The 22541-nt window shown below is 42.2% G+C and overlaps 2 protein-coding genes across 5 annotated transcripts in view; both read left to right on the forward strand.

Moving 5' to 3' along the window:
* TMC7 (transmembrane channel like 7) overlaps nt 1-7031 on the forward strand; it is a 50871-nt gene extending 43840 nt beyond the window's left edge. The window contains exons 14-16 of one of the 2 annotated variants that reach the window (XM_060078505.1): nt 1568-1723; nt 4492-4570; nt 5416-7031. In XM_060078505.1, coding sequence (XP_059934488.1) covers nt 1568-1723; nt 4492-4570; nt 5416-5490 — 310 coding nt within the window. In that variant the 3' untranslated portion in view covers nt 5491-7031. The remainder of the gene's footprint in view (nt 1-1567; nt 1724-4491; nt 4571-5415) is intronic. The other variant, XM_060078506.1, reaches the window with a different exon arrangement.
* A 5414-nt stretch (nt 7032-12445) lies between these two features.
* COQ7 (coenzyme Q7, hydroxylase) lies at nt 12446-22136 on the forward strand. Of its 3 annotated transcripts, none has more exons than XM_060120546.1 (6): nt 12446-12563; nt 18268-18446; nt 19613-19727; nt 20599-20738; nt 21411-21479; nt 21914-22136. In XM_060120546.1, exons 1-6 carry the CDS (start codon nt 12491-12493, stop codon nt 21989-21991), a joined length of 654 nt encoding a protein of 217 aa, XP_059976529.1. In that variant the 5' UTR covers nt 12446-12490; the 3' UTR covers nt 21992-22136. The 3 variants fall into 3 exon arrangements, with proteins under 3 accessions (XP_059976529.1, XP_059976531.1, XP_059976530.1); XM_060120548.1 differs by lacking the exon at nt 12446-12563 and adding an exon at nt 12683-12890; XM_060120547.1 differs by lacking the exon at nt 12446-12563 and adding an exon at nt 12683-12846.
* Nucleotides 22137-22541: the final 405 nt, after the last annotated feature.

A 22541-nucleotide genomic window follows, 5' to 3' on the forward strand; every position in this document is an offset into this window, starting at 1 on the left:
TTATTTTTTATTTTATTTAATTAATTAATTTATTTATTTTTGGTACGCGGGCCTTTCACTGTTGAGTGGAGCACAGGCTCTGGACGCTCAGGCTCAGCAGCCATGGCTCATGGGCCCAGCCACTCTGCGGCATGTGGGATCTTCCTGGACCGGGGCATGAACCCGTGTCCCCTGCATCGGCAGGCGGACTCCCAACCACTGCGCCACCAGGGAAGCCCAGATCTTTCAAGTTTTACTCATTACTTCTCCTTAGTCTTTGATTCTTCAAACAGTTTCCTCACCACTAAATTAAGAGACTGAAGGGCAGGCTCCCCACATTCTGGAGGTGTCTGATTGCTTTCTCACAGTGTCGTTTAACTTGACCTTCTTCTTCTTCTTTTAATTTCTGGCGCTCAATTTATTGTTGTTCTAAAATATCACCAGAGTAGCTATCTTCAAGTAACAGGTTCTTTTTTCTTTTTTCTTTTTTTTTTTTTTTTTTTTTTTTTTTTTTGCGGTAGGCGGGCCTCTCACTGTTGTGGCCTCTCCCTTTGCAGAGCACAGGCTCCGGATGCGCAGGCTCAGCGGCCATGGCTCACGGGCCCAGCCGCTCCGCGGCATGTGGGATCCTCCCAGACCGGGGCACGAACCCGTGTCCCCTGCATCGGCAGGCGGACTCTCAACCACTGCGCCACCAGGGAAGCCCTCTTTTTTCTTTTTGAAGTATAGTTGATTTACAATGTTGTGTTAGTTTTAGGTGTACAGCAATGTGATTCAGCCGTATATATATGGCTTTTTCTTTTTCACATTCTTTTCTGTTTTAGGTTATTACGAAATATTGAGTATAGTTCCCTGTGCTATACAGTAGGTCCTTGTTGGTTATCTGTTTTACATATAGTAGTGTGTATCCCAAACTCCTAATTTATCCCTAGCCCCCGGCCTTCCCCTTTGGTAACCATAAGTTAGTTTTCTATGTCTGTGGGTCTATTTCTGTTTTGTAAATAAGTTCATTTGTATCTTTTTTTTAGATTCCACATATAAGCAATATCATATGATATTTGTCTTTCTCTGTCTGGCTTACTTCACTTAGTATGATAATCTCTAAGTCCATCCATGTTGCTGCAAATAGCATTATTTCATTCTTTTTCATGGCTGAGTAATATTCCATTGTGTGTGTGTGTGTGTGTACACACATCTTCCTATCCATTCATCTGTTGATGTATACTTAGATTGCTTCCATGTCCTGGCTACTGTAAATAGTACTGCTATGAACATGGGTGTGCATGTATCTTTTTGAATTAGAGTTTTCTCCAGGTATATGCCCAGAAGTGGGATTGCAGGATCATATGGTAACTCTTGTTTTTAAACTTGACCTTCTGTCCTGAATTTCCTATAAACTGGAAGTCAGGTCTAGAGACTTGATGAGATTTCAGGATAAGCATTTTTGACCAGAATATTCCAGAAGGCCCATGAGGTCAGGTGGATCCTTGTGGGTCACTGTTAACAAAGCCTTGTGGGTATGCAGAGGAGGGATGCTCAGCCTGTGCTGCAGGCCTGGCCCTGAGCCCCGTGCTCTGTGTCCTGGTAGCATCCCTTCCTCCAAAGCCTGTGGGCCCTTCACCAACTTCAACACCACCTGGGAGGCGGTCCCCAAGATGGTGAGCACCTTCCCCAGCTCGCTGCAGTCTCTGGTCTATGGCATCACATCGGAAGCCTTCGCAGTGCCTTTCTTCATGATCATCTGGTGAGTGAGAACCACCTGGATTCTGTGGGTATTTTCCACTGTGGCTGGTGGGCTCCTCTCCGCTGGAAAATGGAGCTCACCCGCGACTCTTTTTTTTGTTTGTTTGTTTGTTTTTTGCGGTACGCGGGCCTCTCACTGCTGCGGCCTCTTCCGCTGCGGAGCACAGGCTCCGGACGCGCAGGCCCAGCGGTCACGGCCCACGGGCCCAGCTGCCCCGCGACACGCGGGACCCCCCGGACCGCGGCACGAACCCGCGACCCCCGCATCGGCAGGCGGACCCTCAACCACTGCGCCACCAGGGAAGCCCTCACCCGCCACTCTTGATATGGTACCAAACCTCTCTGAGCCGCACTTTCCCATCTCTAAGATGTCAAAATAATACCAGTAGCAATTCTTTCAGAGGGTCACTGAGCAGGTTCAGGGAGATCCCACTTGTAATGGGGATCTGTACTTAGCCAGAAGCCTGAGTTATAAAATATAACCCAATAAATGTTGCCTATTATTATATTACTGATTATTCACAAAATTAGTTGCTCTTTGGAAAAGGAACTGATAACTGGGCTGAGAGAAGAGCACCAGACTAGAAGCATGCACTTGAACCCTGGCTCTACCACTTACAAGCTGTGTGGCCTCAGGTCATCACATACCCTCTCTGAGCCTCGATTTCCTCACCTGGAAAATGGGAATAAGAATGGCACATACCTCGTAGGGCTGTGAGAAGAAGGACACATGGTGAAGTGCTTAGCAGAGGACCTGGCCTTTAGTGAAGGCTTGGTAAATGACAAGTGTTGGGTGCAGGGGTGACGAGGGTTTTTGTGCAGTGATTCATTGTGAGTGTAATTCTAATCACAAATATCTGTTGAGGACTTACTTTGTACTAGGCATTGTTCTAACTATAGCCCATTCTCATTATTCATAAATTATGTATTTTTTTTCTGTGTTGCAAATGTGCTTACTAGCTAAAATATTTTTGTAACCCAAAAATCAGTACTAATGGTGTTTTTTTTTGGTGATTATTTGTAGACATGCATAGAGTAGCAAAAAATTTGAGTTGCCTGATGCACAATGTCTCAGTGCATTTGGGCTGCTCTAGTGAAATGTCATAGACTGGGTGGCTAAACAACAGAAATTTATTTTTTACGGCTCTGGAGGCTGGAAGTCCAAGATCAAAGTGCCAGCATGGTCGGGTGAAGATCCTCTTCGGGCTTACAGACTTCTTGTATTCTCATATGGCAGAAGGGACTAGGGTGCTCTCTGGAGTCCCTTTTTTAAGGCCACTAATCCCATTTGTGAGGGCTCCTCATGACCTAATCACCTCCCAAAGGCCCCACGTTCTAATACCATCACCTTGGGATTCGGATTTCGCAACATATGAATTTGAGGGTGACACAAATATTCAAACCATAGCTCAGACTGTAACTTAAGTGTCCTTTTTGTGATCCATTTAGTGCAATGTTTCTTGCATTTTGTGCTTTGGTTGGTGATTTCACTGTTCACGCATAGAGCTGAAGTGCTGTCTAGGGTTCCTAAGTGCAAGAAGGCTGGGATGGGTTTTACGAAGAAAATATGTGTGTTAGATAAGCTTCATTCAGGCACATGTCATGGTGCTGTTGGCTGTGAGTTCAGTGATATGAAATAAGGTGTCTTGAAACAGAAACAGGGTTATGTGTTAATAACCTTCTCTCTCAAGAAACATAAAACACAGTATTGATCAGTTGACAAAAATGTTGTGACCAGGGGCATAAAGGAACCTATTCCGTATTTCCCCTCGGGGCACTGGTTCAGTGTTCCTGGAGACTATAGAACAGAAGAGAACTACCACAAATCACTGGAATTGATTGTAGCTTACATGTATTAACTCATGCAATCATCACAGTTATCCTACGATATAGATATTATTAGAGGAAAACCCCACCATAATGCAAGAAAGGGGTTAAAAAATTCATTTGTTAAAGGCAGGATACCTTTGATATTAATAAAATGATGTGGGGTTGCAGCCAGTTAGCCTGGAATTGCAAGGATCCAGAGTCCAGCAGTTCCATGCTAATCAATTCACCCCAGCTGTGGTTTGGCTGGCACCATCTGGTGGTGGTTACCTGATCTGGCTTCCACATCTTTGGGGGTCATTCTTGTCCTTGGCCATGAGGACTTCCAGAAGAGAAGACTGACATCACTGATTCCAGTGGCCCTCAGCCCTCTCTGGGGAGACTGGACAGGCAGCCACCTCCCCTGCACAGAAAACAGGAACCAATTGCCAGTTGCTTTTATTCAAAATTGTATTATCTTAGGCTTGTTATCACTGGATTTTCCTCTATTATCCCCATTTTATAGATGAGGAAACTGAGGCCAGGGAGGTTCCACAGTGATCATCCACAGCCAGTTCTTTCTGTGCTGAGCTGACCTTCTGGCCCGTCTCCTCCTCTCTCCCCTTTCATGTGTGTGCCAGGGGAGCATCAGCAGCTTTTAATATTAACTCTAGAAAGCAAGGCAGGAATCAATCTCTGCTGCCACTGCCAAATAAAACCCCTCTGGCTGTTTTTTTTTTTTTCCCTTTTCTTTTTGTTGGAGTATAGTTGATTTACAATGTTGTGCTAGTTTCAGATGTATACCTCTGGTTGTTTCTGATGCCCTCTGCTTGGGAGACATGAGGGTTTTCTTTCTTTTTTTCTAACAAAAGTAAAACTGTTCCTGGCAAAGTGTGTCGGGTTGTTTTCCAGTGGCCTTCAGATGGTACAAACTCCCTAGTGACCTCTTGCCTTTTGTTGCAGTCTCGTTATGTTCTACTTCATCGCCCTAGCAGGAGCGCACAAGCGGGTGGTTGTCCAGCTCCGAGAGCAGCTGTCTCTGGTAAGGAAGCACCAGTCCCAGGGGCAAGGCTGGGACATGTACCCAGGACATTGAAAGGAATGGGGAGCTTTTCCCAGGGAGAGGGTGGGATTTCCCATCACCACTCCCCCGGAACCCTGCCTTCAGGCTCGGCCTCCTCCAGCCCCATTCATTCCCTGACTCATCCATTCCCTCAACATTTGTATCCTCCTACTGTGCTGGGATACACAGGTGAAGAAGAGAGACAAGGCTGCTTAGTAGTTAAAGAAAAAAGATAAATTCCAATTGCGATAACTGGTATGAAGATGATACAGAGAGGTAGTTAGAGTGGCGGGTGGACCATCTGCTGCTGAGATGGTGGCCACAGAAGGAGGCGGTGACGGTGGAGCTGAGACTCGAATGATGAGAGGAGCCAATTATGGGAGGTCTTGGGCATGAGAGTAACAGGCAGAAGGTACATCGACGAGTGAGCCGGGCACTCCTGGGCCCTGAGGGAAGGGCGGTGTGGCTGGAGGGTGCAGGATGATGGGGAGAGGCAAGGCAATGCTAGAGTCACAGCATAGCTGGGGTCACAGCATCACCTGAGGGCTCTGGTGGGAAGTTTGGGTTTAATTCTGAGTGTGATGGGAAGCCATTGGAGGGTGGTAGGTAAAAGTCTGATGTTCATTTTTAAAGGAACATTTTTACAAGGCCGCTTTGTGGACCAGGGGCTGGGGAGGGAGGAAGAGTGAAAGAGGCAATTTGGAGGCCATTGCCATGGTCCAGTGGTTATTACCTACCAAGTCTGATAGGTAATTTCTTAGGTCGAAATAATGGTATTTGTTTCCAAATATATTGAATGTGCTCTTGAACCTGTCTGTTTTTAGGAAAGTCGTGACAAGCGTTATCTAATCCAGAAACTAACAGAAGCCCAGAGGGATATGAGGAACCGGCTAGACTGACGGGGAGATGCTGCAGCGTGCGGTTTACAGGCTGGCCTGGTGACCTGCCAGCCTACACCATCCACCTGAGATTTTAGCAGAAATTTTTTAATATATTTTTCTGGAATTTGGGCCTTTCCTGCAAGTGGCTCCATACGTGCAGCTCCAGTGCCTGTGTTTACATAAGCCAGCCCCTGATTAATGCTTTAGGGACTTAGAAAAGTAGGTTTGCCTGAGGCCCAGCAGCTCAGGCTCAACCAAAACACTGAAGCCATTGAAGCTTTTCAACCAAAATTGCGGAGAGACCATTTATAGTTTTACAAGCTTATTCGTGTTGTCTTTTAAAGTTAACTGTAGAGGTCATCTATCCATGAGCCTGGGTTAGTTCTTTGGAGCCAGGTTCTGGGGGTTTAGGCTGAGAAGTGTTCCTTAAGAAGTAGTAACTCTCTAGGATGGTTCTGTAGACTTAGAATGGAGACTGGATTTTTTTTTAAATGGAGAAACCCTTGAATTGTGATGTTTGGACCAGATGGTGGGAGCATGAAGAGGATGGTTGTGTAATTTCAGCTACATGAGAATATGTAATATGAGAAGAATATTATAGGAGAGAAAAGCCCTTCCTTCTGTGCGAGTGAGCAAGGCCCTGAGTGCCCTGGATTGAGCCCTATGAGGAGGGGAACAGCGGCAGGATGGCAGCCTGGATTTCGTAGCTTCCTGGGCATTTTGCTACAGCTTTGTTACTCAGGGCAAACGGCCTTTAAGGGCCTGGATACCCACAAAACTTCCGTCCCTCTAGTCCTGGGTTTGGGGACGTGGCAGAGTGCCATCAAGATTGAGAGGCAAAGTTTGTCTCTCAGTCTTCCAAAGGCCATTTCCCGTCCTGCACTGAGGTCTCTGAATGACACTTCATGGTTCGGAGCCAGGCTGGAAAGGACTGTTGAGTCTTTGAGTGTTTTGGCATGTGGGTTGCAGCATCAGGCCAGCCTGTGCCAGTGTACCAAACTAGACTGAATGCTGGCGTCTTAAATGTACATATTCATATTTTTAAGGGCTATTGTTTCTCTTGTGCTTAAAATTTTTAATTTTATTTTACAAAACATGCAGAGTGTCTCTTCAAATTTCCGTTACCATAAAAACCGTATGCAATAAATACCTCATCATAAGCTTACCTGAAATTGATAGCTTTAAACCTTTTAATATAAGCCTAGATTATGGTTTAATGTAAGCAGTTTTCATTCTAATACCTTCAAAATCTTTTTCAAAGTACTGTAGTTTTGTAACGGACTGTTTGTACCCTCTTTCTATTGTTTTCCTTCCTTTCACTGGCTCTAAACCTTTCCTGGGGGTAGCCTGGAATTTAAAGGTGGGTGCAGGTTTTAGAAAGCTGCTGCTGTGAAGAATATTTCCCCCCTCCCCCTTCCCCCCTCCCCCCTCGCCCATTACTCAAAAATGATTGACTCCTTGCTCTGAGAAGCAAAACAAGCTCACCATAGTTAACATATTTCTGTATACTTGTCCCTTTGCCAATTTTTTTTTCTGCTCTTCTACAGGTAGTATTAACATGGGATATTTTTATACCTATAAAACTGATGAGCTTTCAAGCTTCTCTTATCTTGTTAAGATTTATGAATTTTTAAGTCTAATAACTAGTATCATGGAATTTTGAGCAAATGAAAGTTCATTCCATCCTCACTTTTAAAAAATTCTAAATTGTTGGCATTTTTGCCTAGAGAATTTACATGTATAACATTCTTGCCTTCACCATGCTTCTGAAAACAGTCAAGTTTTCTGTGTGTGGGGTGTGTATGTGTGTGTGTGTGTGAGTGTGATGGAAGCTCTGTTTTCTTTCCCTATTATTATACTGAAATATGCTAATATATTCATTTTAGTTAAATGCTGCTAATTTGCATACTTCTTACTTGAATGTTTTTATATATTTTGATAACTTTAATAACTGCAGGTGATGTCTGTATAATTGTTAAAGTGCAGCTCTCGCTAACAAATGTGCATTACAACTACTGATTAAACTATGTCTTGAAGGTTTTAAAATGTGATTGTGTGTATTTGAATTCTTGGAGGCGTCTTGTTAGCAGTCAAGTGATCATGAAAGCTGTAACAGTTTGTAAAGTTGCTCTTTACCTTTTCCTAGAATCAGAGAGAAGAAAGAAGTGTTTAATTATAGAAAATCACCAAATGAGTGCTTTTAAGACTTGCTTTTAAGCCAAGGAGGGATGTGTGTGTGTGTGTGTGTGTGTGTGTGTGTGTGTGTGTTTTAAACTTAAAAGACATAAAGTTATTTCAGGACTCCCCATCCCACCTCCCACTGCTAATAATGCTTATTTTATTCTCCCAGAAAATTATATATTCAAGCAGATATGTATCTGTAGTCGTATGTGTGATATTTATTTATTTATGAGCTTTTCCATTTTTTCTCCTTAATAACATCTTGAAGATCTTTATATGGAGAGTAGCTACACATTCTTTTTAAGGACTACATGGTATTCTTCCATTGTGTCAGTGTATACTTTCATAATCATTCACCAATGCTGGATACTTAGTTTTCAGTCACTCCCCCCTCCCATCCCCCTGCCCCGGACCCCACACACACCTCATTACAAGTACTCGGAGCTGGAATTTTGAAAGTACGTGCAAACATTTCTCTTTTCTCTGTTCTATCCCATTGGCTTCAGGTTCTTGTTCTTTATCAAGGTGGCCTTGCACTTTCTTGCAATCACAAAATATTCTAATTCCAGCAAAGAGAAGAATCCAGTTTGGCAAGTCTTTAGTTTGCATTAACTCTTAAGTTAGCAAAGTAAATTCCTGCAGCTACATATCTGATTGTAGATACCCACTTGAGTAAGTATTGGAGAAGAAAGGAATTAATTTCCTGGGATGGCACTGCAAGGTCTGATCCCTAGGAAGATAGAACGTCTGAATGTGTCTTCTTTATATAGGGTGTTGCTTTATTAGTAAATTCCATTTGGTGTATTGTCTTTCCAATGCATGGGATGTGCTTGGGACATAGAATGGCTTTGTACTTTCTTAACTGTGTAATTTTGTACAGGTATCTTTACCACTGTGAGATAAAGATCCCTTATCTTTAAAATGGAAAAATAATATAGACATTCACTTCTATTTTTGAGGATTGAATTAGGGAATAATAAGCCTTTTCTTTATGAAATTTTGTATTCTCATTACAAAAATACTTGTTTATTATAGAAAATAAAGGGAACATTGAAAGCTACAGAGAAAAAAAAGTAAAAATCATGTATGAGCAATATTTGTGGACATCCACTGTTAGTCTTGGCAAATTCCCTTTAAGGTAGAAAGAACAGAGTGAGCGAGGGAGGATGAAAAGAAGAGAAAGAAAAAAAATTGGTATTCTCATTTCTTTTTCATAAGTGTTTTCTCATTTTATCCAAAGTTCTTTATAAGCACTTCAGTAGGTTACATAACATCATACAGATGGATCACAATTTTTTTTTTTTAAGTTTTTGGCCGCACTCCACGGCATGTGGGATCTTAGTTCCCCGACCAGGGATCGAACCCACACCTCCTGCATTGGAAGGCAGAGTCTTACCACTGGACCGCCGGGGAAGTCCCCACAATTTTTTTTAACATTCCCTTGCTGCTTGACATTTTGTTTTCAAATATCCCTGATAATAAATGAGACACACAAATCTTTGCAAATATTTTTTCCTTTTTTTTTTTTTTTTTGAGACAGAGACCTGGAAATGGGATTACAGCCAAGATTTTAAGGCTTTTGAGAGCTAGATTTACACTCAGGAGCTTTACGTGAGAATGTTACAACACCCTCACTTTCATCAATTATTTGGATTTAAAAAGGTATATAATAGTCAATCATAATTTTAAATTATTGCAGTGCGTTAATTTGAAAACAATTAGCAACATTATTTTACAATAGCAGTGTATCTTAAATATTTTATAGTAACGGGTAATTGAAACACAAAAGACCCTGAATAGCCAAAGCAATCTTTTTTAAAATTAATCAATTATTTATTTATTTTTGGCTGCATTGGGTCTTCATTGCTGTGCGCGGGCTTTCTCTAGTTGTGGTGAGTGGGGGCTACTCTTTGCTGCAGTGCGCGGGCTTCGCATTGCGTTGGCTTCTCTTGTTGCAGAGCACAGGCTCTAGGCCTGTGGGCTTCAGTAGTTGCAGCACGCAGGCTCAGTACTTGTGGCTCGCAGGCTCTAGAGCGCAGGCTCGGTAGTTGTGGTGCACGGGCTTAGTTGCTCCGTGGCATGTGGGATCTTCCCAGATCAGGGCTTGAACCCATATCCCCTGCATTGGCAGGAGGATTCTTAACCACTGTGCCACCAGGGAAGCCCATAGCCAAAGCAATCTTGAGAAAGAAAAACGGAGCTGGAGGAATCAGGCTCCCTGACTTCAAACTATACTACAAAGCTACAGTAATCAAGACAGTATGGTGCTGGCACAAATACAGAAATATAGATCAGTGGTACAGGATAGAAAGCCCAGAGATAAACCCATACACATATGGTCACCTAGTTTATGACAAAGGAGGCAAGAACATACAATGGAGAAAAGATGGCCTCTTCAGTAAGTGGTGCTGGGAAAATAGGACAGCTACATGTAAAAGAATGAAATTAGAACACTCCCTAACAGCATACACAAAAATAAACTCAAAATGGATTAAAGACCTAAATGTAAGACAGGACACTCTAAAATTCTTAGAGGAAAACATAGGAAAAATACTCTTTGATATAAACCACAGCAAGATCTTTTTTGACCCACCTCCTCGAGTAATGAAAATAAAAACAAAAATAAACAAATGGGACCTAATAAAACTTAAAAGCTTTTACACAGCAAAGGAAACCATAAACAAGATGAAAAGACAACCCTCAGAATGGAAGAAAATATTTGCAAATGAAACAACGGACAAAGGATTAATCTCCAAAGTATACAAACAGCTCATGGAGCTCAATATCAAAACAAACAATCCAATTAAAAAATGGGCGGAAGACCTAAAGAGACATTTCACCAAAAAAGACATACAGATGGCCAAAAGGCACATGAAAAGATGCTCAACATCATTAATCTTAGAGAAATGCAAATCAAAACTACAATGAGGTATCACCTCACACCAGTCAGAATGGCCATTATCAAAAAATCTAGAAATAATAAATACTAGAGAGGGTGTGGTGAAAAGGGAACCTTCCTGCACTGTTGCTGGGGATGTAAGTTGATACAACCACTATGGAGAACAGTATGGAGGTTCCTTGAAAAACTAAAACTAGAACTACCATATGACCCAGCAATCCCACTATTGTGCATGCACCCTGAGAAAACCATAAATCCAAAAGAGACATGTACCACAATGTCCACTGCAGCACTATTTACAATAGCCAGGACATGGAAGCAACCTAGATGCCCATCAAGAGATGAATGGATAAAGAAGATTTGGCACATATATACAATGGAATATTACTCAGCCATAAAAAGAAACGAAACTGAGCTATTTGTAATGAGGTGGATAGACCTAGAGTCTGTCATACAGAGTGAAGTAAGTGAGAAAGAAAAACAAATACCATATGCTAATGCATATGTATGGAATTTTTAAAAAATGGTAGTGACGAACGTAGTGGCAGGGCAGGAATAAAGACGTAGACATAGAGAATGGACTTGAGGACGGGGGCGCTGGGGGAGGGGGAAGGTGGGGTGAAGTGAGAGTAGCGTCGACACATATACACTTCCAAACGTAAGATAGCTAGTGGGAAGCAGCCGCATAGCACAGGGAGATCAGCTCAGTGCTTTGCGACGACCTAGAGGGGTGGAATAGGGAGGGTGGGAGGGAAGGAATATAGGGATATATGTATGCATATGGCTGATTCACTTTGTTGTACAACAGAAACTAACACAGCATTGTGAAGCAATTATACTCCAATAAAGAGGTATATATATATATATATGTATATATATATGTGTATATATATATATATATATATACATATATATATACATATATATATAATCCAAGGGTGTAAAGTAAAAAATGAAAGCCCCCTTCTCACTATCCCAACCCCTTGAAGTTACCATTATTAAACGTTTTGCTGTACATCCTTTCAGATATGCACCTTTGATTTTTTGCCCTCATATACATTAGACATTTGAAAAATTATTTCTAGAAGTAGGATTATTGTATCAGTGGATATGCATTTTTTAAAGTGTCCAAATTTTTTTTTCTTAAGACTTCATTTTTTTTTACAGCAGTTTTAAGTTCACAGCAAAATTGAGGAAGGTACAGAGATTTCCCATATACCCCCGCCTCCACACATGCACCAACTCCCCCACCAGAGTGACATATTTGTTACAATTGATGAGTCTACATTGACAGATTGGATATAGACTTAAAAGTAAGAAATATGTTGCTAAATCTTCCCTTCCCAACCCTCCCCTTAAGAAACCAATTTGCGCCAATGTACGTTCTCACTAACAGTAAAGTGGAAATAATAATAGCAATAATAAATGTTCTCCGTAGAAAAACTAAAAATAGAGAAAAGGAGTAGGAAGAAATTTAGTATGTCAACCCCAATACCTAGAGATAACACTAATAACCATGTGGTGAATTTCAGAATGTAATTTCTACTATTTTAAAGTGGTTACTAGAGAAAAATCTCCTATATTGGTAAAGCATAAAATACAATGGCTATGCCAGTAAACAATTCCTTCATGGTCCTCTTTCCCAGGAACTGAGCTGAGTAATCTTTACCCGGTCGGGATCTTTGAAAGAACAATTTAGCATTCTCATCTCCATGGCAACCCTTTACCCGGTCGGTCTCCTGAGTGATTGATAGTGATCGCATCCAATAGAATCTTTTCATTTGACGTTTCCAACCAATCGAGTGGAAGCAGGTGGCCCAGGGCTTTTCCACCGAGGCAAGAGCGGGTCTTATCCGCCTTACGTCGGCCGTGCGTCATCAGTCTGCGCCAAGGGCACGGTTGCTCTCTTCAAGGAGTGATTCACCTGTTGCCGCGGCAATGAGCTGTGCCCGGGCGGCGGCGGCTTGCTGTCTGTGGCAGCTGCGCACGGGCGCCCCGAGGTCCCTCTCAGGTAAAGGGGGAGCATGACTGTGGCCCCGCCCCGTGCCGGCGAGCCAGGGAATTTTCTCCTGAGGCTTGGGTCGGAGAGGTCATGGGGAAGACGTTCATACGTCACAGGGCTGCGACGGAGCGCGACTGAGCGGCTGGAAAAGCGGGGCTAGGCCGGTAGTGCACCGCGGGTCCACCGGGCCGGAAGTGGGGTGGTTTTCCGCAGTAACCGTCTGGAGCGCCGGTTCCGGGTCGGCGCATTGGGGATGACCTAAATGCGCACCTGTTACGTGACGTCACTGCAGGTGTGGTCGGCATTCCGGACTGAGAACAGTTGGCGACCTTAAAAGTTTAGTGTCTCGGGGACGGGGTGGGGGGGCTGTCCTCCTCGTAGCCTTTGCTCAGGGCCTCGTAGGTAGTCCTACCACCAGCAGCGTCCGCTTGCCCCCGACACCTCCACCCCTCACCCCGGAGCTTGTTAGAAACGCGAATTCTCAGGTCCCTCCCCTGACATACTGGATCGCTATGTCAGTATTTTAACAGGACCTTCGAATGATTCGTGTGTATTTGCAAGTTTGAGAGGCACCAAGGTATTGGAAGGAGCATCGAATTGGGAGTAGGGAGACAGACTTGGATCCTGGCTCTTCCTTTCCTCATTTCATCCGAGCTGCCTCAGAAAATTGTGAGGTCATTTTCTCAAAGTTAAATCATTCGTGTACCACCTTCACGACTTTTGCCTTATAGCAATACCACTTGTATTTTGATTACTAAAGTTTTTTTTTCCCTAAACCCTGTCCCATTTTTAAATTAAGTAATTTCACGGAAACTAGATCCTTATTGTAAACGGAAATAGTATCGCCTGTCCCAAGAAAAGTAATCATAAAAAATAAATACGCTGAAAATAAGAAGTTATTGTATTAGATACTGTTGCCTACCAAGGCTTGAACCCAAGATCATCTTTCTTTCTGGTAAGAAAGGGCGATTAGCAAGTGTTAGGAAGATGTTTAAGATGCGTCAGCTGTAAACTGAGACCATCTCCTTGATGAAGACAAAAAAATTGGAAGAGAATAACTTGCTAAAAAACATGGGTGTTATTTAATGCATGTTCATAGCCACTTAAGGTCTTCCTATAAACCACATGAGATCTCCTAAGTACCATCATAGGTATGTGTTTCACATTTTGGGAAAACATGAATATAAAATGATGCATTTGAGAGCTCCTAGCACTGGGCCTCAAATTTATTATTTCTCAGTTTTATTTTAAAGTGTGTGACAATTCAGGCAAAACTCAGAGGACTGTTGAACATGATTTTTAATGCTCCTTAGTTGAGCCAATACAGAATAAGAATCATTCTTTTTCATTTAAAGAGTTACTTTGCTTCCTGTATCTCATTTTACCTTCATGATAACTCAGTAAGAAAGGTTTTATTATTGTGTGTTTTTCCTTAAAAAGGAAATAACCTGATCATTCCCAATTTTATATGTAAGAAATGGCAATTCTGAATTGTCTAAGATCTGTGTTAGAGACAGGATATGTATTTTCTGGCTCTAGCTCTGTGCCCCATCTGTGATCCATACTGTAGAAATATGTTGCTAAATCTTCCCTTCCCAACCCTCCCCTTAAGAAAACAATTTGTGCCAATGTATGTTCTCACTAACAGTAAAGTGGAAATAATAATAGCAATAATGTTTTCTGTAGAAAAACTAAAAATAGAGAAAAGGAGTAGGAAGAAATTTAGTATGTCAACCCCAATACCTAGAGATAACACTAATGACCATGTGGTGAATTTCAGAATGTAATTTCTACTATTTTAAAGTGGTTACGAATAGAGAAAAATCTATATTGGTAAAGGAGATTTTTAGAAATAATATTTTGCCCATCTGTGATCCATACTGTACTTTCTTTTCCTTTTCCATTATGGTTTATTACAGGATATTGAATATAGTTCCTTGTGCTATATAGTAGGACCTTGTTGTTTATTTTTTATATAGTAGTTTGTATCTGCTAATCCCAAACTCCTAATTTATCTCTCCCCCACCCCCTTTCCCCTTTGGTGACCATAAGTTTGTTTTCTGTCTGTGAGTCTGTTTCTTAAATAAGTTCATTTGTTAATTTCTTAATAATTTCACATTTTAGATTCCACATGTAACTGATATCATATGGTATTTGTCTTTCTCTGTCTTACATCACTTAGTATGATAATCTCTAGGTCCATCCATGTTGCTACAGATGGCATTATTTCACTCTTTTTTATGGTTGAAGAGTATTCCATTGTGTGTGTGTGTGTGTGTGTGTGTAGGTAGATAGACCACATCTTCTTTATCCATTCGTCTGTCGATGGGCATTTAGGTTGCTCCCATGTCTTGGCTATTGTAAATAGTGCTGCTGTGAACATTGGGGTGCATGTATCTTTTCGAATTAGAGTTTTGTCCGGATATATGCCCAGGAGTGGGATTGCTGGATCATATGGCAACTCTGTTTTTAGTTTTTTGAGAAACCTCCATATTGTTCTCCATAGTGGCCGCACCAGTTTACATTCCCACCAACAGTGTAGGAGGGTTCCCTTTTCTCCACACCCTGTCCAGCATTTGTTATTTGTAGACTTTTTAATGGCCATTCTGACGGGTGTAAGGTGCTACCTCATTGTAGTTTTGATTTGCATTTTTCTAATTAGCAATGTTGAGCATCTTTTCACGTGTCTGTTGACCATCTGTTTGTCTTCTTTGGAGAAATGTCTGTTTAAGTCTTCCGCCCATGTTTTGATTGGGTTGTTTGTTTTTTTGTTATTGAGCTGTATGAGCTGTTTGTGTATTTTGGAAATTAAGCCCTTGTTGGTTGCATCGTTTGCAAATATTTTCTCCCAGTCCGCAGGTTGTCTTTTCACTTTGTTTATGGTTTCCTTTGCTGTGCAAAAGCGTATAAGTTTGATTAGGTCTCATTGTTTATTTTTGCTTTTATTTCTATTGCCTTGGGAGACTGACCTAAGAAAACATTGGTGTGATTTATGTCTGAGAATGTTTTGCCTATGTTCTCTTCTAGGAGTTTTATGGTGTCATGTCTTAATATGTAAGTTTTTAAGCCAGTTTCAGTTGGTTTTTGTGTATGGTGTGAGGGTGTGTTCTAACTGCATTGATTTACATTTGGCTGTCCAGCTTTCCCAACACCACTTGCTGAAGAGACTGTCTTTTCTCCATTGTATATTAATTGGCAAAGATTAATTGGCCATAAGTGTGTGGGTTTACTTCTGGGCTCTCTGTTCTATTCCATTGATCCATATGTCTGTTTTTGTGCCAATACCACACTGTTTTGATTACTTTAGCCTTGTAATATTGTCTGAAGTCTGGGAGGGTTATGCCACCAGCTTTGTTCTTTTTCCTCAGGATTGCTTTGGCAATTCTGGGTCATTTATGGTTCCATATAAATTTTAGGATCATTCGTTCTAGTTCTGTGAAAATTGTGGTGGGTAATTTGATAGGGATCACATTAAGTCTGTAGATTGTTCTGGGTAGTTTGACCATTTAAATAATATTAATTTTTCCAATCCAAGAGTATCCATCCCATACTTTTTAAAGAGACCTTGCAGAGATTATGAAAAGATAGAAATAGCAAATATTACAATACCCCACCCTCCACACATACTCCCAAAAAGCATTTATTAGGTTCCTGAATCTGGAAGAGTGTTGCAGTGCTAGGGAAAATTCAAGTATGTTTTTAATAGAAATATAATTCTACCCATTAGAAGTCAGCTGTGCGTTTGAACTCACCCTCATCCTATGCACTCAGCCGCTTGCTATTTCTCAGTAAGTGGTTTCTTAAAAATGAGTATTGAGGGATTTCCCAGTGGTCCAATGGTTAGGACTTGGCACTTTCACTGCCGAGGGCCTGGGTTCAATCCCTGGTCGGGGAACTAAGATCCCGTAAGCCATGGGGAGCGGCCAAAAAAAAAAAGTATTGAGTTGTCTTTAAAGTTCTTTCCCATTAACACGTTTCTGGGTGGGAGTAACAAAATAAAAGAACAAGCAAACAAGATTACTTTAAAAAACAGAGTCATCGGGCCTCCCTGGTGGCGCAAGTGGTTGAGAGTCCGCCTGCCGATGCAGGGGATACGGGTTCGTGCCCCGGTCTGGGAGGATCCCATATGCCGCGGAGCGGCTGGGCCCGTGAGCCATGGCCGCTGAGCCTGCGCGTCCGGAGCCTGTGCTCCGCAGCGGGGGAGGCCACAACAGTGAGAGGCCCGCATACCGCAAAAAAAAAAAAAAAAAAACAGAGTCATCTCATCATTTTCAATTTTAATTGGGCCCCATCTTTCTATAAGGAGGCCAGACCGATGGAAGCACCAGTGCTTGGACTTGGAGGCAAAAACTTGAGACAGGTTACCTTGACTTTGTCAAATGTCTCAAATTGTTCTCCACATAAAAACATGTGCACGGACCACAGTGACCCACTGTCTGATGGCACAGATCTGAGTGGTACCTTACACCAGGCAGAACTTGGACTCCATCCAGTTTCTTGAGTCAAATATGCTCGGTGAGATGGAGCAGATTATATGTGGAAGACTGGATCACAGCTGGGTCACCATGCTTCGGACCCCTAATATCCACCGCTCCTTTGTTTAGAGTTAGTCATTTAAAGTCCCCTGCCTGAAAAGTTCAAATGCAGAACCCCCTCAAATTTCATCAGGCCTACCCCCTCACTGTGTCCAAAGCACTCAAGCCTTTTTTAATGGAAAAAAAAACAAACAAACTATAGATGTATCCAAAATGAAACTTTCTGCACATTGTGTGGGTGTTCACGTTAGCCTAAATGAAAAGAATTATCTATTAAACACACAGTAGTCATACATAAGAGCCTTGAAACACATCTCAAGATAATATCACTACAGGTCAGAGTTCACATTCCAAACTAAATGGTCTCTCTGAGTCTATTTCCATATCTTCAAAATGAGTTGATAACACCTTATACATCTAAACATGTTACAAAACTCTTCTCTTCGGGGAGAGAACTTTGGGAATGCCCTAATGTAAGCCTCAGAGATTACAGTCAAGGTGTTACTGTTTGGAGATTTTTTAAAAAGACAAAATCTAATCTATCTTGAAGAATTTATATTTTGAAAGCAAGAAGAGTTCAGTTGAATTAAGTACCATAATGAGATGAAACCTAAGCTCTAAGGCTAAATTCTCAAAGTCAGATGCCCACGGGTGCAGATATTTTTAGGAGAAATTAAATCTACAGTTCGTAACCTTGGCTGCAGAGAGGATTTGTGCACAGAACTTTTCAAAAACATCAGTGTCCCCCTCCCAGAGATCAACTGGGGAGGAGCATCCGTGCTTTTGAGAGCTCCCTAGGGGTTCTGTGCAGCCAGGGTTGGGAACGGAGCAAGCCCGGACGAGTGGGTGGACTGGAGAACCATGCCCATCTAGAGGCAGCTACCACGTTAACTGCCTGGTGAGAAGACAGGATCAGTATTTCTAGACCATCATACACTTAGATTGAAGCCAGAGTCCAGATCTTTAGTTAAAATCTTAGTTTTAAATATTGGTAGCTAATTTACTTTAAAAAACAAAACAAAAACCATTGCAGGTTAAACAGAATACACCTGTGGGCGTACTCAACCTATGGGGAGCTTATTTGTGACCTTTGCTCTAAGGTGCCTCTTTCTTCTGTCTATGAAGGAAACATCTCAATTTTACCTAAGAGTAATGGAGAATAAACACTTGCATTGCAGCTCATGGAAGAAGAATCAGTGTCAGATTTTGCAGTTCGGGAATGACCTTAGACAATATCAATCGGGCAGCTGTGGATCGAATAATCCGGGTGGATCATGCAGGTGAATATGGAGCGAACCGCATCTACGCGGGGCAGATGGCCGTCCTGGGTCGGACGAGCGTCGGGCCGGTTATTCAGGTGGGCGCCTCTTTATCTCTTGAGTAATGAATCGCATTGGGTCATGCCTTCTCAAGGGAGATACTGTTGTCCCCAGGCAAGCAAGAATTGGTTGTGCGGGTGGGGGTGGAGGAGTAAAAAGCATATTATTCTTTTTTTATCAAGCACATACATTTAGTACATAAACACATACAGTATATCTGTAGTATTAAAATGTCTTGGTGGGGGGCGGTGCGGGCGATAAAAAAGGGCTGAGAGTCATAGCGTTAAGTAAAAGCGCCAGTTGTGAGACGTTGTGGTCCTGCCCATAGTGGAGGCCAGTGGAGATATTTTATATTTTATACTGAGAGGCAGACAGACGGGCCTGGGCTTTATAGTCACACAGACCAAGGTTCACATTCCAGCTGTCTCCCGGTGTGACCTGGGGGAAGTCACATGACCTCTCCATTTCTGTATCTGCAAAATGAGCTGTTAACACCTCATTAGGTTTTGGTGAAGAATAAATGAGCTGGTGTAGAGTGGCTAATACCATGCCTGGCATGTAATAGACACTTAGCACATGTTAAATTGCCTGCTCTGAGCCCTTGGGCAAGTTACTTAACCTCTCTGTGCCTCACTTTCTTCATCTGTAAAATGAGGATAATAATAGTTTGTCCTTCACAAAGCAGTTGTGCAGATTAAGTTAATTACGTATGTAAAGCTATTTGACGGTACTTGGCTATAGGACATACTCTTAAGTGTTAGCTCTTATAATCATTCTCCCTTTTTTCTTTGATGTAAATGATACTTACATTTCTGGCTGTCTGAAAGGAATTTATATAAAATGTAATATTCTGCCCTTCTGCTTTTGAAATGGGCTAAACATCTCCTTTCTTTTCAAGCACTCTTGTCCTTGAATAGGCGCATTGTGGGTCGGAGGAGCTTCTTCTGGCACCATGATTCGGGGTCTGCTTGTCTCTAATTAAGATAACAGATGCTTCTTTTGGTTTGCTGTCACTCTCTTCTCCGTAGCCTGGTGTTTAGGATTTTTCTTCAATGATTCAAGGGGAATGGGAGAAACAGCAGTTCTCATCATTTTGCCCGTTTTGCTCCCTTTACCCCACATGGACAGGGCATTAGTTTCCTTGGTATATAGCAGGCGGTCTCTGTGGAATGCTTGCATGTCTTTGTTTTTATGTTTCTTACAGAAAATGTGGGATCAAGAAAAGGACCACTTGAAAAAGTTCAATGAGTTGATGGTTGCATTCAGGGTGCGGCCAACCATTCTGATGCCCTTTTGGAATGTGGTGGGCTTTGCACTGGGTATGTGTCTGTCCAGAAGAGCCTGTGTGAGCTTAGGGATCTGGGATGATTGAATCATTAAATAGCCACTTCTACAATTCTTTCTGTGTCCTCTTACAACCTTTTAATTTACTTAATATTTTTCTGAAGTTAAATTGACTTTTTTTTGCTTACATTTATTTAAGATAGAATCTTAAAATCAGTACTTTTATAAAAATAGAAGGTACAGTGAAAATAAATACAACAGAGAGGAAAAAAGCTAGAGCAATTCAATTGTAGCCAGATGGTGTTCCCTGATGAAGGTTCTAAACCTGAGATCTGCTCACTCTTAAAAAGGGAGAGTCAGGGAATTCCCTGGCAGTCCAGTGGTTAGGACTCGGCGCTTTCACTGCCTGGGTTCAATCCCTGGTCGGGGAAATAAGATCCCGCAAGCCACGAGGCACGGCCAAAAAAAGAAGGGTGGCGGGGGGAATCAGTGGTATAGAGGAACCCAAAACACACTCACCCTCAGTGAAGACTCACTCCTGCCATAATCAGAAGGGTAGAAAAAGCATTGAAAAGAGAACATTCTTACTATGTGATTCAGGGTTTAACACTGTGATCTGGTACCACCTAAACCCATGGTTTTCAAGGGGGGCAAGTTGCTCCTGAGGATGCTTGGCAACATCTAAAGACATTTTTGGTTGTCACAACTGGGGATGCCACTGGCACCTAGTGGGTAAAGGCCAGGGATGCTGCCAAACAGCCCACGGTGTTCAGGACATTCCCCCACAACAAGGAATTATCCAGCCCCAGAGTCCAGGGTGCCACGGTGACAAACCCTGACCTCAGCTGATCTCCATCCCCAGTGGTATCAGCCCCATCCTTTGCCTTCTGGATCTGACAATTCCAGGTGCAGGAACTGCCCTGCTTGGGAAGGAAGGCGCAATGGCCTGCACAGTTGCTGTGGAAGAGTCCATAGCACACCACTACAACAACCAGATCAGGATGCTGATGGAGAAGGAGCCTGAAAAATATGAAGAGCTTCTTCAGGTATTTGACTGTGCTCTGGAAGGGGCTGTTCGGGGGGAAGGGCAGATACGCAGTTTGGTAAGAGGAACAAAATAGAGTGTTAGGGAATCGCGATGCCTCAGAAACCTAGGGCAGCACCTCATTCTAAAAGCAAGCAAACTGAGGCAGCTAAAGCCGTGTGCCCTGTCATGTGCTTGGGCAGAGCTGGGACTGAAACCCATGTTTCCTGAGCCCAGACCTGTATTCTCTCTGCTTCCGGATCATTGATAGATTCTGAGCAAATGCCATGAGTACAAACCCTTCAGATTAAATAAATGAATATTCTCAGAATAATAAATAAATAAATAAATATCCTCAGAAATTTTCTATAGCAAATAAGGGAACTGTTTAATTTTTTTTGAAGCTAAGTCAGTGGCCAACCACCTGTTTCTGTAAATAAAGTTTTGTTGGAACACAGCTGCACCCATCTGTCTACATGTCCATGGCTGCTGTCCCCTCTATGATGGAAGAGTTGAGTTGTTGTGACAGGGACATTACAGCCCAAAAAGCTTGAAGTACTGACTCTGGCCCTTTGTAGGAAAAGTTTGCCTACCTGTGTCTTAGATGATAATATGAGGCTTTAGCCTCCAAAATAAGTCAGAACAGCAGGGAGCTGGTAGGCTAACTTGCTTCCATTTCTTTTTCCTTAATCAGGTGATAAGGAAGTTTCGGGATGAAGAGCTTGAGCACCATGACATAGGCCTCGAACACGATGCAGAACTGGTGGGGACCCCCCCTTTACTGTTTGCTTGTGGTGGCACCTTATTTGGGAGGATGAGGGATGGGAAGGTTTCTGTTCCCAGAAAGATACAAAGTGGCTGTCAGACAAAGAGAACCAATACATTGCTTGACAGAAAGCCAGCAAATGCCTTGCTCCCAGCTGGGAATCTTATTTCTTGCTTCTCTTCCTTATCCTTTTACCCAGCACTTTCTCCCCTTCAGGTGAGAAACCGGTTGGGTCAAACGTTTTGGCTGCAGCAGAGGCATTCCAATCTTTAGAATACGTTTTTTTCCCCCCAATTAAAATAAATTGTTTCTTAGATCTTATTACTTATCCAGAGAAGTCCCAACCCTGCCATGCCAGGCCTGTACCTTACAACTGAAGGTGAACGTAGAGCAGGTTTCTTTGGTTTGCTTATTGTTGTTGTTTTTAACAGGCTCCAGCGTACGCTGTTCTGAAGAGCGTTATCCAGGCTGGATGCAGCGTGGCAATATATTTATCAGAAAGACTTTAAAGTATGTCCACTTTTCCTTGTGTATAAACGATGATAGTAATTTAACAAGTGACAATGGCAGAAAAGGAAACATACAGTTACTGTTCTGTGAATTTGTTAATAAGCTGCGAGAGGTTTTTTTATTAATAAAATTCTCCAGTGTTGATTTTTCTCTGTGCTGCTTTATGGCCATAAGGCTGACAGTTCACCAGGTGCATTCAGATTACAGCAAATGAAGCTGGTCCTTGTTTGGTCTGTAGTTAATTTTTCCTAAAGCATTAAGAACGTAACAGAAATCTTCAAGAGAAAAAAAAATGAGTTTACTGGTAACACAAAGTAATTTAAAACACAGTGATGTTTAAGATTGACCAAGCAAGACTGCTGAGCCCATCAGGTAAGCAGAAGACTGACTGACATTGTTTTTATTGTGAATTGTGGGTTTAGGGCAGGTTACTTCCATCAGAGAATACACTAAATTGTGGATTATTTGTGAAGCTGAATTATAATCATTTCCTTTAGGTCTGTTCCCAAAAGAATGGGCCAAAACGGACTATAATTTTCATACTTTGTT

The sequence above is a fragment of the Mesoplodon densirostris genome, chromosome 16, assembly GCF_025265405.1.
Source record: "Mesoplodon densirostris isolate mMesDen1 chromosome 16, mMesDen1 primary haplotype, whole genome shotgun sequence".
NCBI classification, from domain to species: domain Eukaryota; kingdom Metazoa; phylum Chordata; class Mammalia; order Artiodactyla; family Ziphiidae; genus Mesoplodon; species Mesoplodon densirostris.